This window comes from Prinia subflava, chromosome 5 (genome assembly GCF_021018805.1).
Source record: "Prinia subflava isolate CZ2003 ecotype Zambia chromosome 5, Cam_Psub_1.2, whole genome shotgun sequence".
Taxonomy (NCBI): Eukaryota; Metazoa; Chordata; class Aves; order Passeriformes; family Cisticolidae; genus Prinia; species Prinia subflava.
In genome coordinates, this window is record NC_086251.1 from 229,571 (window position 1) to 243,017 (window position 13,447).

At 66.2% G+C, this 13,447-nt stretch overlaps 3 protein-coding genes across 7 annotated transcripts; 1 reads left to right on the forward strand and 2 right to left on the reverse strand.

Moving 5' to 3' along the window:
• The first annotated feature begins 660 nt into the window (after window positions 1–660).
• Window positions 661–13,183, forward strand: SSH3 (slingshot protein phosphatase 3). 5 transcript variants are annotated; one of them, XM_063397417.1, is made up of 18 exons: window positions 661–765; window positions 1,622–1,659; window positions 1,784–1,949; window positions 2,655–2,773; window positions 2,837–2,908; window positions 2,998–3,063; window positions 3,470–3,658; window positions 3,764–3,857; window positions 3,925–4,053; window positions 4,128–4,174; window positions 4,308–4,454; window positions 4,702–4,902; window positions 5,154–5,426; window positions 5,507–6,239; window positions 11,614–11,721; window positions 11,814–11,940; window positions 12,019–12,136; window positions 12,572–13,183. In XM_063397417.1, the coding sequence occupies exons 1-18, from the start codon at window positions 715–717 to the stop codon at window positions 12,972–12,974; spliced, it is 3,081 nt and encodes a 1,026-aa protein (XP_063253487.1). In that variant the 5' UTR covers window positions 661–714; the 3' UTR covers window positions 12,975–13,183. The 5 variants fall into 5 exon arrangements, 3 of the variants coding, with proteins under 3 accessions (XP_063253487.1, XP_063253488.1, XP_063253489.1); XR_010080396.1 differs by having other exon boundaries at window positions 662–765; window positions 12,009–12,136; window positions 12,572–12,712; XR_010080397.1 differs by having other exon boundaries at window positions 662–765; window positions 12,027–12,136; window positions 12,572–12,712.
• On the reverse strand, window positions 6,602–7,796 carry POLD4 (DNA polymerase delta 4, accessory subunit). The gene is made up of 3 exons (XM_063397422.1): window positions 7,469–7,796; window positions 7,275–7,386; window positions 6,602–7,150 (listed from the first exon to the last, which is right to left on the reverse strand). Exons 1-3 carry the CDS (start codon window positions 7,713–7,715, stop codon window positions 7,126–7,128), a joined length of 384 nt encoding a protein of 127 aa, XP_063253492.1. The 5' UTR covers window positions 7,716–7,796; the 3' UTR covers window positions 6,602–7,125.
• Window positions 8,192–10,909, reverse strand: LOC134550691 (glycine N-acyltransferase-like protein 3). The gene is made up of 5 exons (XM_063397423.1): window positions 10,641–10,909; window positions 10,078–10,185; window positions 9,863–9,983; window positions 9,118–9,238; window positions 8,192–9,046 (listed from the first exon to the last, which is right to left on the reverse strand). The coding sequence occupies exons 1-5, from the start codon at window positions 10,716–10,718 to the stop codon at window positions 8,626–8,628; spliced, it is 849 nt and encodes a 282-aa protein (XP_063253493.1). The 5' UTR covers window positions 10,719–10,909; the 3' UTR covers window positions 8,192–8,625.
• Window positions 13,184–13,447: the final 264 nt, after the last annotated feature.

A 13,447-nucleotide genomic window follows, 5' to 3' on the forward strand; every position in this document is an offset into this window, starting at 1 on the left:
GCCTGGGGGGTGATGGGTAGGGTGTCCCAGGGGTGGAGCCTGGGAAAAGGGATGGGTCCTGCAGGTAGGGTGGGGCTCAGGTGATGGGGCTCGTCCAGTGAGCGTGTGGGTGGCACTAGTGGCCTGCTCCTCCTCAGCTTGCCCAAAATCTGGCCCTGTGCTCCCATTCCTGGCCCAGGGACTGATTTGTTTTGTTTATATGACTTGGGAAAAGACCCCTGCCCAGGGGGTGGGGCTGGGCTGGGGACACAAGGAGCTCTTTGGGAGTGACCTGCCGGGACACTTGGGGCATTCCCACCGGCTGAAACCTGGGGTGTCCCAGGAGCCGGGAACCCTCGGGAGCTCCACAGATTCTGGGGATCTGGGGAAGGCATCACGTTCTGGGCGCCTGGAGCAGAGTCCCAAGTGCCAGGGGCCCTGGGGGGTTCCCACTTTGGGAGAAGCTGGGGGTGTCTCAAGTGCTGGAGTGTCAATCTTGGCTTGTCCACTCCGATGTGGGGCCCGGGGGGCTCCGGGGCACCGGGGAGGTGCCGCTCTGAGAGAGGGCGGTCTGGGGGTCCCGGCTGCGGTGTTTCCGTGGCGGGAAGAGCCGTGCCGTGCCGGGACGTGCCCGGGGCCGGGACGTGCCCGCTCCCGCTCCAGCTCCCGTTCCCGTTCCCGTCCGGGCGGGGCAGCGGCGGCGCTTCCTGGTGCGGGGGGGCGGCGCGGCGGGGCATGGCGCTGGTGACGGTGCGGCGGGCGGGGGGCTCCGCCGGGGGCCCCGCGGTGAGTGCAGCGGACCGGGCATCCCGGCAGGGTGGGCACGGCGGGGGGGCGGGGGGGTCCCGGAGCCCCGAGAGGTCCCGGGGGAGTACGGGCTGTGCCAGAGCCGCGGGGCACCCCCGGTGCGGGGGTACAGGGGAGGGCCGGAGCTCCCGCGGGTCCCGGTGCTCTGGGGAAATGGTCCGGTCCCGGGGATCCCCGTGTGGCGAGCACGGGCTGCGCGGGGGTTTCCCGGAGCCCCGGGGGTTCCCGGTGCTCCGGAAGGTCCCGCTGTCCCGGGAGGAGGTGGAGGGGGGAAGGTCGCTCCCGGTGCGGGGTCATCCCGGGCGCTTCCGATGGGACTGTACTGGGAGTTTACTGGGAGTTTACTGGGAGCTGCCCTCCGCACGCGTTGGAGTTTCCTGTACTCCCCGCCGGGGTTTCCCCATAGTTAAGGGAGGGATACGGAGGTGTGTGTGTGGGGGGGGGTTGTCCCAAGTCGCTCCCACTTTCCCCAGCGCTCCCAGTCCCTTCACTGTCCCAGTGTCCCCCTGTGCCCCCCGTCCCCCCTCCAGTAACCACTGGGCCTGTTCTGGGTGTTCATCCCAGAGCCCCTTTCCAGCATTTTCACCCAGCCAGGGATGGGGGGCACAGGGACAGGACACCCCCCCTGCCATCCCGAAAGGGGTCCCCACGGATCCATCTCCACAATGGAACCCCAAAGGTTCCCTATACCCCCGTGGGGCACACACTGTTTGGTGGGGGAGGTTAGGGGGTCACTGGCCTGTGGTGCCCACGCTGGTGGGAGTTTGCGGGACCCCCGAGCCTGGTCCATGCCCTGGAGTCACATTTCCCCCAGGAATTGCCTCCCAATTTGCAGGAAGAAGATGCTCCCAGACGTGGCAAACTGCAGCGACGGTGAGAGAGGGTTCTGAAACCTCGGGGTGGGGGACACTGGGGTGGGACAGGGACGCAGTTTCCCTCCCTCTTGGAGGAGCACTCTGGGGGTGCCCTGGGCGCTCAGGGCCCTCCTGCCCCCCAGGCAGAGCTTCGTCATGGTCAAGGGGGCCGCGCGGCTGCTGCCTGCGGAGGAGCCCCCCCCAGCCGAGCCCCCCCCGGCCGAGCCCCCCAGCCAGGCCCCGGGACAGCAGGAGCAGCACCTGCACCTCATGATGCAGCTGCTGCGGCCCCAGGACGCCATTCGGCTGGTAGGACACCAATTCCCCCCTCCGGGAACGCGGGGATGGGATGGGGACAGGGAAAGATGGATGGGGACAAGGTGGGAAGAGGATGGGCTGGGCCGAGGATGGGGATGGGATGGAACGAAGGTGGGGATGGGATGGGGATAGCATGGGACAGGACAGGATTGGGATGGAAACAGGAACATTGAGGAAGGGTATGGGAATGCAACATGGATGGGGATAGGGATGGAGTGGGAAGTGATGAGGAGGGGTCGTTTTTGGGATGGTCAAGTCACCCAAAGTGACACAGTGACATCTTCAGAACGCTTCTGTTAACTCTTACAGCATGCTGTCTTTTATACATTTAACCAAGCTTACACCCCACTCATTGGACACAAAAAATCAACACGACATTCATTGGCACAAAAAGCCTCCACCGCTGCTTTCAACCAACATTCACAAAACTTTTCCAAGCACACTTCTTCCAGCTGCAGGTTGTTTGTCTCCCTCTCCTTCTCCTCAGTTTCCATGCCAACGACCCTGGTGAAATTCCTTTCAGGGGTACACACTGCCGTTATCAGTTTCTTCTTTGGCTAATTTACACTTGGGCCTTACAGATCAGCTGAAGCACCTTCCATGAGGAGGGGATATGGCCCAGCCCGAGGCTCCTCCTGCTCTCTCAGAGCCTGGGGAAGGGGCAGATCCCCCCTCCGATGCCCCCTTTTCCCCCAGGCGGTGCGGCTGGAGTCGGCGCGGCCGCGGCGGGTGCGGTACCTGCTGGTGGTGCGGCCGGAGGAGGCGGGAGCCGAGGCGGAGACGGCGCTGCTGGGGGTGGATTTCGCCCACGAGGGGTGAGCGGGGTGCGGGGAGGGCCCGGGGGGGCGACGGCACTCCCTGACCTCTGCCTGCCCCAGGGCCGCCCGCTGCACCCTGGGCATGGTGCTGCCCCTCTGGAGCGACACCCAGGTGTTCCTCGATGGCGACGGGTAAGAGTGGGATGGAATTTTGGGACAGGGAGGGGCTTAGAGAGGTTGGGGTGCCCACCCTGCCCCGCCTGTGTCCCCGTGATGTGCAGGGGCTTCAGCGTGACCTCGGGGGGACAGACACGCATCTTCAAGCCCATCTCTGTGCAGACCATGTGGTGAGCGAGGCCCGGGTGTGAGCACGGGGGGTGTGGGGACCACCCTGGGCACGGGGGGTGTGGGTGGCACGGTGACACAAGGTGGGGGGGGGGCACCACCTTGGGGACCGGGGACATTGGCACTGCCAGGGGCACGGGGGATCTCAGCCCCACAGCAGACATGGGGTGTGGCACTGCTACGGACACACGAGGGATGCTGTCACCATCCTGGGCATGGTGGGCACCGTGCTGGACACAGGGATGTGGGCACAGGGGATTTGGGTATCACCACGGGCACCACCATGGGCACGTGGAAGGAGCTGGGCAGGGTTTGGGTGGCACCCACGCGCTGGGCACAGCCAGCGAGGGGGACACAGCTGTGGGGAGGCGCGGTGGCAGTGCAGGGGTGGCAGGTGCTGTGCGGCAGGGCCGTGCTGCAGGAGCTGCACCGTGCCTGCGAGGACGCGGCCCGCGGCGGGCACATCCCCGGCGGCCCAGCACTGGCCTGGGCCCGCGGCTACGCAGCGGCGCTGGGCTCGGAGCAGAGCTGCCTCAACGAGTGGCTGGCCATGGCCGACCTCGAGTCCGTGCGCCCCGCCTCGCCCACGCCCCTCCGGTGAGCTCCCCTGCCACACCCGCAGCTCGCTGGCCAATCTCTGCTGCGCCCGGCAGGGCGTGGCCAGGGCGGGTGACATGGGTGACAAGGCGGTGCCGCTGCCAGGCCAGCGATGCTGGAGCTGTCGGAGCAGGCGGTGCGGGCGCTGCTGCGGGAGGTGATGGCCGCCGCCGACCTGGAGAGCGTCACGTCCAAGGAGGTGGGTGGCACCGGGCAGGGCGTCCCGGGCACGGCCAGGGCCATCCCTGACCCGGAGCGGTGCCCAGGTGCGAGAGGAGCTGGAGCGGCGCACGGGGCACAGCCTGGCCGAGCACAAGGATTTCATAGACAACGAGATGCTGCTGGTGCTGGCGCAGATGGATCGGCCTTCCCGCGTCTTCCCGCACCTCTTCCTGGTGGGCACCGGGGATGGGCGGGGTGGGCAGGACGGGCGGCAGTGTCCCCTGCCCTGACCGCTGTCACCACACAGGGCTCTGAATGGAACGCGGCCAACCTGGAGGAGCTGCAGCAGAACAGGTGAGCGTGGGGTGGCACTGTCGTGTGGTGGCACTGTTGTGGGGTGGCACTGTCGTGGGGTGGCACTGTCGTGTGGTGGCACTGTTGTGGGGTGGCCATGGGGTCCCCTGGGGTGTCACTCTCATCCCCGCAGGGTCACCCACATCCTGAACGTGGCGCGGGAGATCGACAACTTCTTCCCGGCGCTGTTCACTTACATGAACGTGCGGGTGTACGACGAGGAGGCGGCCGAGCTGCTGCCCCACTGGAACGACACCTTCCTCTTCCTCTCCCGCGTCCGGTCAGTGGGCACAGGGGGGGTGACACCACGGGGGATATCGGGGGCAGGAGCCGGAGGTGGGGCAGGGGAGAGGCGGACGTGAGGAGGGGTCTTGATGACTGAGGTGCTAGGGAGTGCTGGGACATGGGATCCTGGGGAGCAGTGGGGTGGCTGGGGACAGTGGGACGGCTGGGGGGCACTGGGAGCCCTGAGGACACAGTGTCCCCGAGTGGCCCCCGTGCCATGGTGCCAGCAGTGTGTGCCGCAGGGCGGCGGGAGGCCGGGCACTGGTGCACTGCCGGATGGGGCTGAGCCGCTCGGCTGCCACGGTGCTGGCCTACGCCATGAAGGAGTTCGGGTGGCCCCTGGAGCGGGCACTGCGGCACGTCCGGCACTGCCGGCCCGGAGTCCTGCCCAACCCCGGCTTCATGCGCCAGCTCGACTTCTACCAGGGCATCCTGAGCGCCAGGTGGGTGGGGACAGGGTGGGGACAGGTGGGTTGGGACACCTGTGGAGGTGGGTGGGATCTGCCAGAGCCACACCCCTGTGGGGCAAGAGGGCGGGGCCTGTAGGGGCCACACCCCGTTCTGTGGGCGGGGCTCCTGTGGCCACGCCCTGCCCATAAAGGTGTGGAGTTTGTGGGGGCGGAGCCCATGGAACCCCACCCTGCCGAGTGGGCGTGGCTCCCAGCAGGGGGAGTGGCCAGGTGCTGATTGACAGGTCTGTGGCAGCCGGCACAGCAGCTTGTGGGAGCCCCGAGCGGCCGAGCAGGCGCTGCACCCCGAGGAGGACACCGCGAGGGACACAAGTGGCCTGTCCCCGCTGGCCTCCCCGCTGGCCTCCCCGCAGCCCTCCGAGGAGGAGGCAGCTGCTGGGGGGCTGCTGGGGGCATCCCCCCGCCCCCGCATCTCCCTGTGCTCTGTCATGCGGAGCATCAGCCTGTTGGAGACCCCCGAGCCCCCCGAGCTGCTGGGAGAGCCCCTGGCTGGAGAGGTGAGCAGGGGTCGGGGTGGGATGGCGGGTCCAGCTTTAGGGTGACAGCAGCGTGGGATGACCCCACTGTCCCCCCTCAGGTGTTTGAGGCCACAGAGGAAGAAGGGGGTCCCTCCCCGAGGTCACGACCCTCGTCCCGCCCGCGTGGTGTGGTGCGCCAGGCCAGCCTGGATGGCGGCCCCGTCCCGTTTTGTGACCACACCCACAGCGATGACCACACCCAGTGCCACACCCATGCACCTGGCCACGCCCACACTGATGAACCCGCTCCTTAATTTGGGGGACATGGGACAGCGACTCCTCGCTGCCATAGCAACGAGGGGGCGTGGCCTACGCATGGGGGCGTGGCCAGGCAGCCGGCACGCCCCGCCCACTTCCCGCCTGCACTCTGAGGCTGGGAGGTGCCTGTGCCTCAGCCCCACACGCAAAAACACGGGCACCGCTCCTGCACTGGCAATAAAGTGTGGAAATGGCCGCCCCTCATGTCTTTGTGACCCTGAGCATCTGAAGGGTGGGGTGCTGTCAGTAGGGATCAGAATGAACGCTCTGGGGGCAGCGGGCGGCCACAGGGACCCAGCGGCGCCATGTTGTGCGGCACGGAGGAAACTACGGCTCCCGGCGGCCTTTGCGCGAGAACAACTTCCGGGTTGCCATGGCAACCGTCGAGGCCGCGGCCTAGGCCTGGCCTGGCGCCCAGACTGGAATCAATGCTGGAATTACTGCTGGAATCGGGACGGGGACAGTCCCGAGGCCCGGAAGCGGAGGACTGAAGCATGCAGACAGCCCGCAGCTCGCTGTGGCCATAGCAGGGGGGTAAGTCGGGCGCACCCTCAGCCACCCCGTGAGATGGTATCAACGCCCCCCCACCATGGCATCCCTTCATGTTGTGTCACCCCTGACCCACAGGACACCTTCCACTAGCCCAGGTTGCTTCAGGCTCCATCCAGCCAGGCCTTGGACTCTTCCAAGGATGGGGTAGCCACAGCTTCTCTGGGTAATCTTTGCCATGGCCTCACCACCCTCACAGGGAGGAATTTCTTCCCAAAATCCCACCTAAATCCGCCCTCCCAGAGAAGGAGGTTCCTGGCTGGAACCTGGAGTTGTGGGTGGCCCCCCACCCATCCCACCTTATCCCAGGTTACTGCTGGCCCCAACACTCCATTGCAGCCTTGGGATAGAAACAACTTGTTTTATTGATGAAGCAACAGAAAGAGCTGGTGAATTAAGTCATCAATAACCTGAATAATTAACAGACACATCCTGTCATTTACGATTCTGCACACAGCAAAGCTGCTAATTGAATCCCACAGGACACTGTCACTCTTGCCACCCCACTGCCGGACATCCCCACAGTCCACAGCCACCTGCCTCACCGCCCTGATTTTATACCTCATTCCTCATTTTTTTGCCCCATTCCTGGGAAAAAAAAAAACCTCCCTTTCTCCAACCAAGAACAGATTTTTCTCCCTGGGTCCCAGTTCGGTGGCACTAAACTGAGTGACTGGACGCCCCACCTGGCTTTTTTTCAGGAGGATGCAACTCCCTGCCCTCCCCCTGCAAAGGCTTCACCCCACCCCGTGCCCCCCCAGACAGCACACAGCACCCCTTCCTTCGCTCACACCAGCTTTAATCCGCTCGGTGTCCCTGGAACGGGGTCTGGGCGCCTCAGGAATGGTCCCCCCTTCTTCGGCGCCGCGGCTCAGAGCTCGTACTCGTGCCAGAGGCTGCGGGGGCACAACGGGGGTCAGCGGGAAGGGCGGGGGGCACCGGGAGAGGCCGCCCTGTGCCCCCATCCCACCCCACCCCATGGATCCCATCCCATCCCACCCCATCCCAGCCCACACCCACCTGTAGGTGATATCGGGGTTGTCCCGGTGCTCCAGGAGGGCGTCGCGGATGGGGCCGGGCGGGCTCAGCCCTAGCTCCTGTGCCCGCTCCCAGCGCTGCAGGCGGGTGATCCCTGCCGGAGGATACCGGGGGCTCAGCGGGGCCGGGCGGAGCCCGGGGCCGCCGGGACAGCCGGGGGAAGCGGGAGTGCTCACCGGTGCAGGGGCCGTATTCCCAGGTAAGGTCGAAGCGCCGCAACATTTCCAGGAGCGCCGGGTCCGGGGGGGCCTGCGAGGGGGAGCGGGGAGAGTCCCGCACCTTCACCTGCACCTTGTCCTTTTCCTTTTCCTTCTCCTTTTTGTCCTTGAGCCTGCCCGGGGGCCGGCCCGGGCCCCGCCGCCGCAGCCGCCGCGGGAAGGAGTCGGTGATGCGCCGGGGCTGCTCCATGGCCCTGCGCGACATGGAGCTGGCACGGCCCCGCCGATACCGGGAACCGGGCGGGACCCGCCGCTACCGGGAACCAGCGGGAGGGACCCGCCCCTGCCCGCGGCCGGGCGGAAGCGGCGGGGCCGGGCCGGGGAACTGGCCACGGGCACCCTCGGCCACTGCCACCCTGGCGGTGGTGCCGGTCCCCCGTCCCCCTCGGCAGCCCCCGGGTGCTGTCAGCCCCCAGTTGTCCCCGCCACCAGCCGCACTGTCATCCCCGCGGCAGTTCCTGTCACCTCGAGGGCACTGTTACCTCCACCCCCGTGTTCCCTGTTCCCCTGGCACTGTCGCCCGTGTCAGTGACTGTCACCCCATGCACTGCCGCCCCCCCCCCCAGTTGTGCCTACTGCCCTCTGGCATTGTCACCCATCTGACTGTCCCCATCACCTCAGGCACTGTCACCCCTGTGGTTCTCCCTGTTGCCCTGGGCACTGTCACCCCCATTGCAGCACTCCCCATCACCCTGGACACTGTCACACCCCTGCCTGTCCCCCTCAGACCCCTCAAACCATGACTCACGCCGTGACACTGTCACTCTCTGCCCAGTCCCGCTCTGTCCTCTGTGCCACTCTCTGTCCCTTCGGTGCCTTTCTGTCCCACCCCCAGCTGTGGTGACAACGCCCTGGCTGAGGGGGTAACACTGCAGGTGCCACCAGTGCAGATTTGCCTGAGGCTTTCAGCCCTCCCCTGGGGAGCTGAGAATAACTGAGACGCGTGCCCTGGAGCAGGGTGACACGCTGTGTGCCTCAGGGTGACATGTGAGCCACCAAGCTGTGTCACCGCTGTTAACGGTCGGTGCTGGGGGGACACAACGCCCAGGGCAGCCATCAGGGACTCCACACCGCTGTTTAATTTGAGCTCGGCACAGAGAGGGGACAGCGCGGCCTCAGGGCTCATCCCTGTCCAGGCCGGGGTTGTGCAGGATGTAGCGGCAGACGCCGGGCAGGCGCTGGTGGCCCAGCAGCTCCTGCAGCTGCTGCATGGGCCGGTTCCAGAGCGCCGTGTGCCCGAAGGTGGGGAATCCGCGGGCGTGCGCCCGCTGCGCCGCCACCGTCAGGGCCACCTGCATGAGGCCGCGCCGCCGCTGCTCGGGCAGCGTGTAGCTGTGGGTGCCCGTCCCGAAATGGTCGGTCAGCACCCAGGCGAGCGGCCGCCCGCCGCCGTCCTGCAGGCACACTTGTGGGAAGCGCCCCAAAATCTCGGCCAGGTAGCGCCGGCTGCGGGCGTTCCCCCCGTAGGGCCACGTGTCGTTGAGCAGGTCCACGTGCGAGGGGCTCAGGGAGCCCACGCGCACCCCGGGGGCCAGCCTGGGCGAGGCGGGGGTCAGTGGGGGGCTCGGAGGTGTCCCCATGTGGGGACAAGGGTGGGGGGCTCTCACCGGGGCTCAGGCATGGTGCTGGGGTCGGGGTGCCAGTAGGAGTAGTACTCGACAATGTCCAGCTCAACGCCCTTCCTCCCTGCCAGGTCCTGGGACACCGTGGTCACTCCGTCCTGTAGCCCTGGGGTGGGGATGTCAGGGGGTCCTGTTCCCCCTGTACCCCACCATCCCTGTCCCCAGGCCCCCTGTGTGACCCCAGTGTCCTCCTCAGCGTCCCCAGGGGTTACCTGCAACCCCAGTGCCTGTTCCCAGCGAATCCCTGCTCCCAGTGTGCCCCATACCCCAGTCCTACTCCCAGCATCCCCAAGTACAACCCCAGTGTTCCCCAGTGTCCCCAAGGACCCACAAATCCAGCTGCAATGTTTCCTATTACCCTCAGCATCCCCAAGTACAACCCCAGTACCCCCAGGATGCTGCTTCCAGGGTACCCAGCAGTGCAATTCCCCAGTGCCCCCCAGCATCCCCAAATCCGACCACGGTGCTCCCCAGCACCCCTAAATCCCCCCCCAACACTTCCCACTGGTATCGCCCATCAAACCCCACCCCAGCACACCAAATCAGGCCTCAGCACCCAAACACCCATCCCCAGTGTCCCCCAGCACCCCCAATTTCCCTCCACCAGTACCTCCCAGTTTCTCCCTGCCTCCAACAGCTCTCCCCAGTCTCCCAGTGCTTCCCAGCACCTCTCCTAGCATGCCCAGTCCCTCCCCAGGATCCCCCCAGGACCCCGGTGTCCCCAGGCCACCGATGAGGGTGAAGGCGGCGTCCCAGCGCAGGCACCCGGGGGTCTCCAGCAGCGCCCGGTACGCCCCCAGGTCCCGGTAAAACGCTGCCTGCGTGTTCCAGTAGCCGTCGTTCACCGGCACCTGGGGGCACCCATGGGTGCTCTGAGCACACCTGGCACAGGCCAGGGCACCGTGTCACCCCCCTCCTGCAGCTCCCCATGTCCCCACTGGCCACCTCTCCACTGGGCCGGGCCAGCACGGCGCCAAATTCGGGCCACTTGTCCACCAGCACCTCAAAGTGGCCCGGGTTGCCCCGGTTGATGTTCAGCACTGCCCCGAAGACCTGGGGGAAAAGGGGGTCAGCAATGAGGGACCAGGAGGGGACAGGGATGGGGGCTTGATATGGGGGACATGGGGGCAGATGTGGGGTCAGAGCTAGGGGGATTGTCAAGCAGATATGGGGTCAAAGCTGAGGGGAGGGGGCAGGTACAGGGAACAGGGTGGCAAAAGGTTCCCTGGTGACACGGGTGTCCCCATGACCAGGGTAACAGGTGGGTGTGGCACTGGGGTCCCTGTCACCAGCAGGGCAAAGGGCGGGGGTGGTATTGGGGTCCCCCTCACAGCACAGGGCAAGGGGGATATTGGGGTCCCCATCACAGCAACAGATGAGTGACACTGGGATCCCAGTCATGGCACAGTGCAGGGGTGACAGCAGGGTCCCTGTCACTGGCAGGGGAGGGGTAGCACTGTGGTCCCTATCATGGCACAGGGCAGGGGTGACAGTGGGGTCCCCATCACCGGCAGGGCAAGGGGGAGGCTCTTCCTCAGGATCCCCTCCAGGTGCTGCAGCTGGGCTGGGCACGTCAGGATCTTCATTGTCCTGCCAACAGACCCTCAATAACAGGGGGACAGGACCACCAGGCATGGCCCCTGTCCCTGTCCCCATCCCTTTCCCCACGGCCCCCAGCTCCTGCAGCACTCACCCTGCAACAGTCCTGAGTCTGTGGGTTCCAGGGGGCCGTGGAGTGGGAATATGGAGACTGTGGGCACTCGGTAACAATGGTTACCCCCAGCTGTCACAGGCCAGCGAGTGCCCCCTGCCTTCGGGGGCAGCGGGCAGGGTCCATCCTGCTGAACGCTGGGCACCGGGCCAGCCCTGTGGCCACCTGGGATAGGCGCTCAGCTGGGACACTCTGGGACATTGCCCCAGTGCCACCAGCTCCCCGCGGATCCTCGGTGTCACCGCCTGCCCCGCAGTCACGGAGCCATGCTGATCCTGAGGTGCCCAGCCCAGCTGCAGCTCCTGGAGGAGACCCTGCGGAAGAGCCTGCCCACCACCCTGCCGGTGACAGGGACCCCGAGGGTCCCTCTGCCCCCTCTGCCCCCTCTGCCCTGTCCTGCTGGTGTCAGAGTCCCTGGGGACCCCTCTGCCCCTCCCTCCCTCTCTGCTGGTGGTGGACAAAGGACACTGGGGACTCTTTTGTCCCCTCGCCCTTGCCGTGTCAGTGCTGCTGATTCCTGGGACCCCTCTGTCCCCTGTCCCCTGTCCCCTGCCCTGCCAATGATGAGGACGCTGGGACCCCTCTGCCTCCCCATCTCCCCTGGTGGTGACAAGGACCCTTCTGTCCCCTCTCTCCTGCCCTGCTGCAGACAGAGACCCTGGGGACTCTATTGCTCCCTCCCCCCTGCTGGTGAGGGGACCCCAGGGACTCTGGGCACTCCTCTGTCCCCTCTCCCCTGTCCTGCCGGTGACAACGACCTTGTTGTGCAGGTCCTGGGGACTGTGATGACAGTGGCCAGGGGGAACCCGGCCTCCCACGAGGTGCTGGTGGACTCCTGGCCCCATTTCAGCATTGTCCTGACCCGCCTGCGCCCAGAGGTGCTGCCCTGCTTGCCCCCCCTGGCAGCAGCACCCCACACCCCAGGAGCCTGGGAATTGGGGTGCCACCCTCAGCTCCATGTCCCTCCCAGGACCACAGGGACCCCAAGGACTACTACACCAACCAGCTGTCTGTGTTCTACCGGGACAAGGGAGCCCTGCAGGCACTGCTGGAGGGCACTGAGGCAGTGACCCAGGAAAGAGCCTTCCAGATTCTGGGTAAGGATGGCACTGGGGGGACACAGGGCTCCCCTACACTCCATGTGGGTCCCCTGTGTGGCTGACAGGGGGTCCCAGGAATGCAGGATGGGCTGGATGAGGCCGTGCAGGAGGTGGCCAGCGCCAGGGGCATGAAGGTGGAGACGATCCGGTACCGGGCGCTGATAAGCCCCGAGCCCCCCCAGCCCCGCAGGCAGTGAGTGAGGGGCACTGGGGGGACATGGGACACTGGGGGGACATGGGCACCGAGGGACCAGTCACATCCCTTGGTGGTGCAGGAGTCCCTAAGAACATCCCTGGGAGGCACAGGGTGACATGAATGGGATCACTGAGCACACCCCTGGGTGGCACATGGGTCCCTGAGCATTTGTCTGAGTGGCACAGGGATCTCTGGGTGACATGAGTGGGCTCACTGGGTGGCACATGGGCACCCAACCCCACTCCTGGGTGGCATAAGGTTTCCCAGTCCCATACCTGGCCGGCACAGGTGTGTACCCAATCCTGCCCCTAGGGAAAACACGAGTCCCAGATTCCACCTTTGGGTGGCACAGGGGTTCCAAGTCCCATCCCATCTGCTATCCCAGCTGAGACCAGGCTTCAGCACTCCCCACTGTGCCATGCCCTGTTGCAGGATGCCCCCAGGCCTGCGCCTGGCGCCCGTGTCCCCATCCCACATCTCGCTGCTCAACGCCACGTGGGCCCTGGGGGGCAACGCCCGCAGCCGGGCCTTCCTGCTGGGGCTGGTGCGGGCGCTGCCCTCTGCCTGCCTGCTGGACCAGCGCGGCCGCCCGGTGTCCTGGAGCCTGCTGGACGGGCAGGGCTGCCTGCGCCACGGCTACACGGTGCCCGCCTGGCGCGGGCGCGGCCTCACCGGGCTCCCGCTGGCCACACTGGGCCGGCAGCTGCACGCCCGCGGCTTCCCCATCTACTGCTCCGTGCTGCCCCACAACACGGCCTCGCTGCGCGCCCTGCAAGCCGTCGGCTTCGTGCCCCAGCCCGGAACCTTCTACATGATCCTGGGCACCCCAAAGTAGTGCCCAGGGACAGGGCGCCAAGGTGGGGGGTGTCTGTCCTGGGGGTGGGGTTACCTGCGCCCAAGAGAGCCTGGATCCCCACCCTGTGAGAGAGGGGAGCACCCCAGCTCCCACACCGAGCTCAGGTTGGAGCCCTTCACTCTGCTCCTTACTGATGGCACTGGTGGGAACATCCCCAATTCCATACTGAGCTCAGGATGTGGAATGTTCACTCCGGTCCCTGCTGATGGCACTGGCGGGAACATCCCGAATCCCACACGGAGCCGTTCTCTCCTGTCCCCACCGGGGTGTACCACGGGCGGCGCGGGCGGCTGGAGAAAGGCTTTTATTCGTTCATACAAGAATAGATCTTCTGCAATAAATACCCCAATAAATAAACATCTCCAATAAATAAACACTCATAGACGCACCGGGACAGCGGCCGCGCCCCATGGCCTCGCCGCACCGCTGCATGGATGGGGCGCCATGGGAGG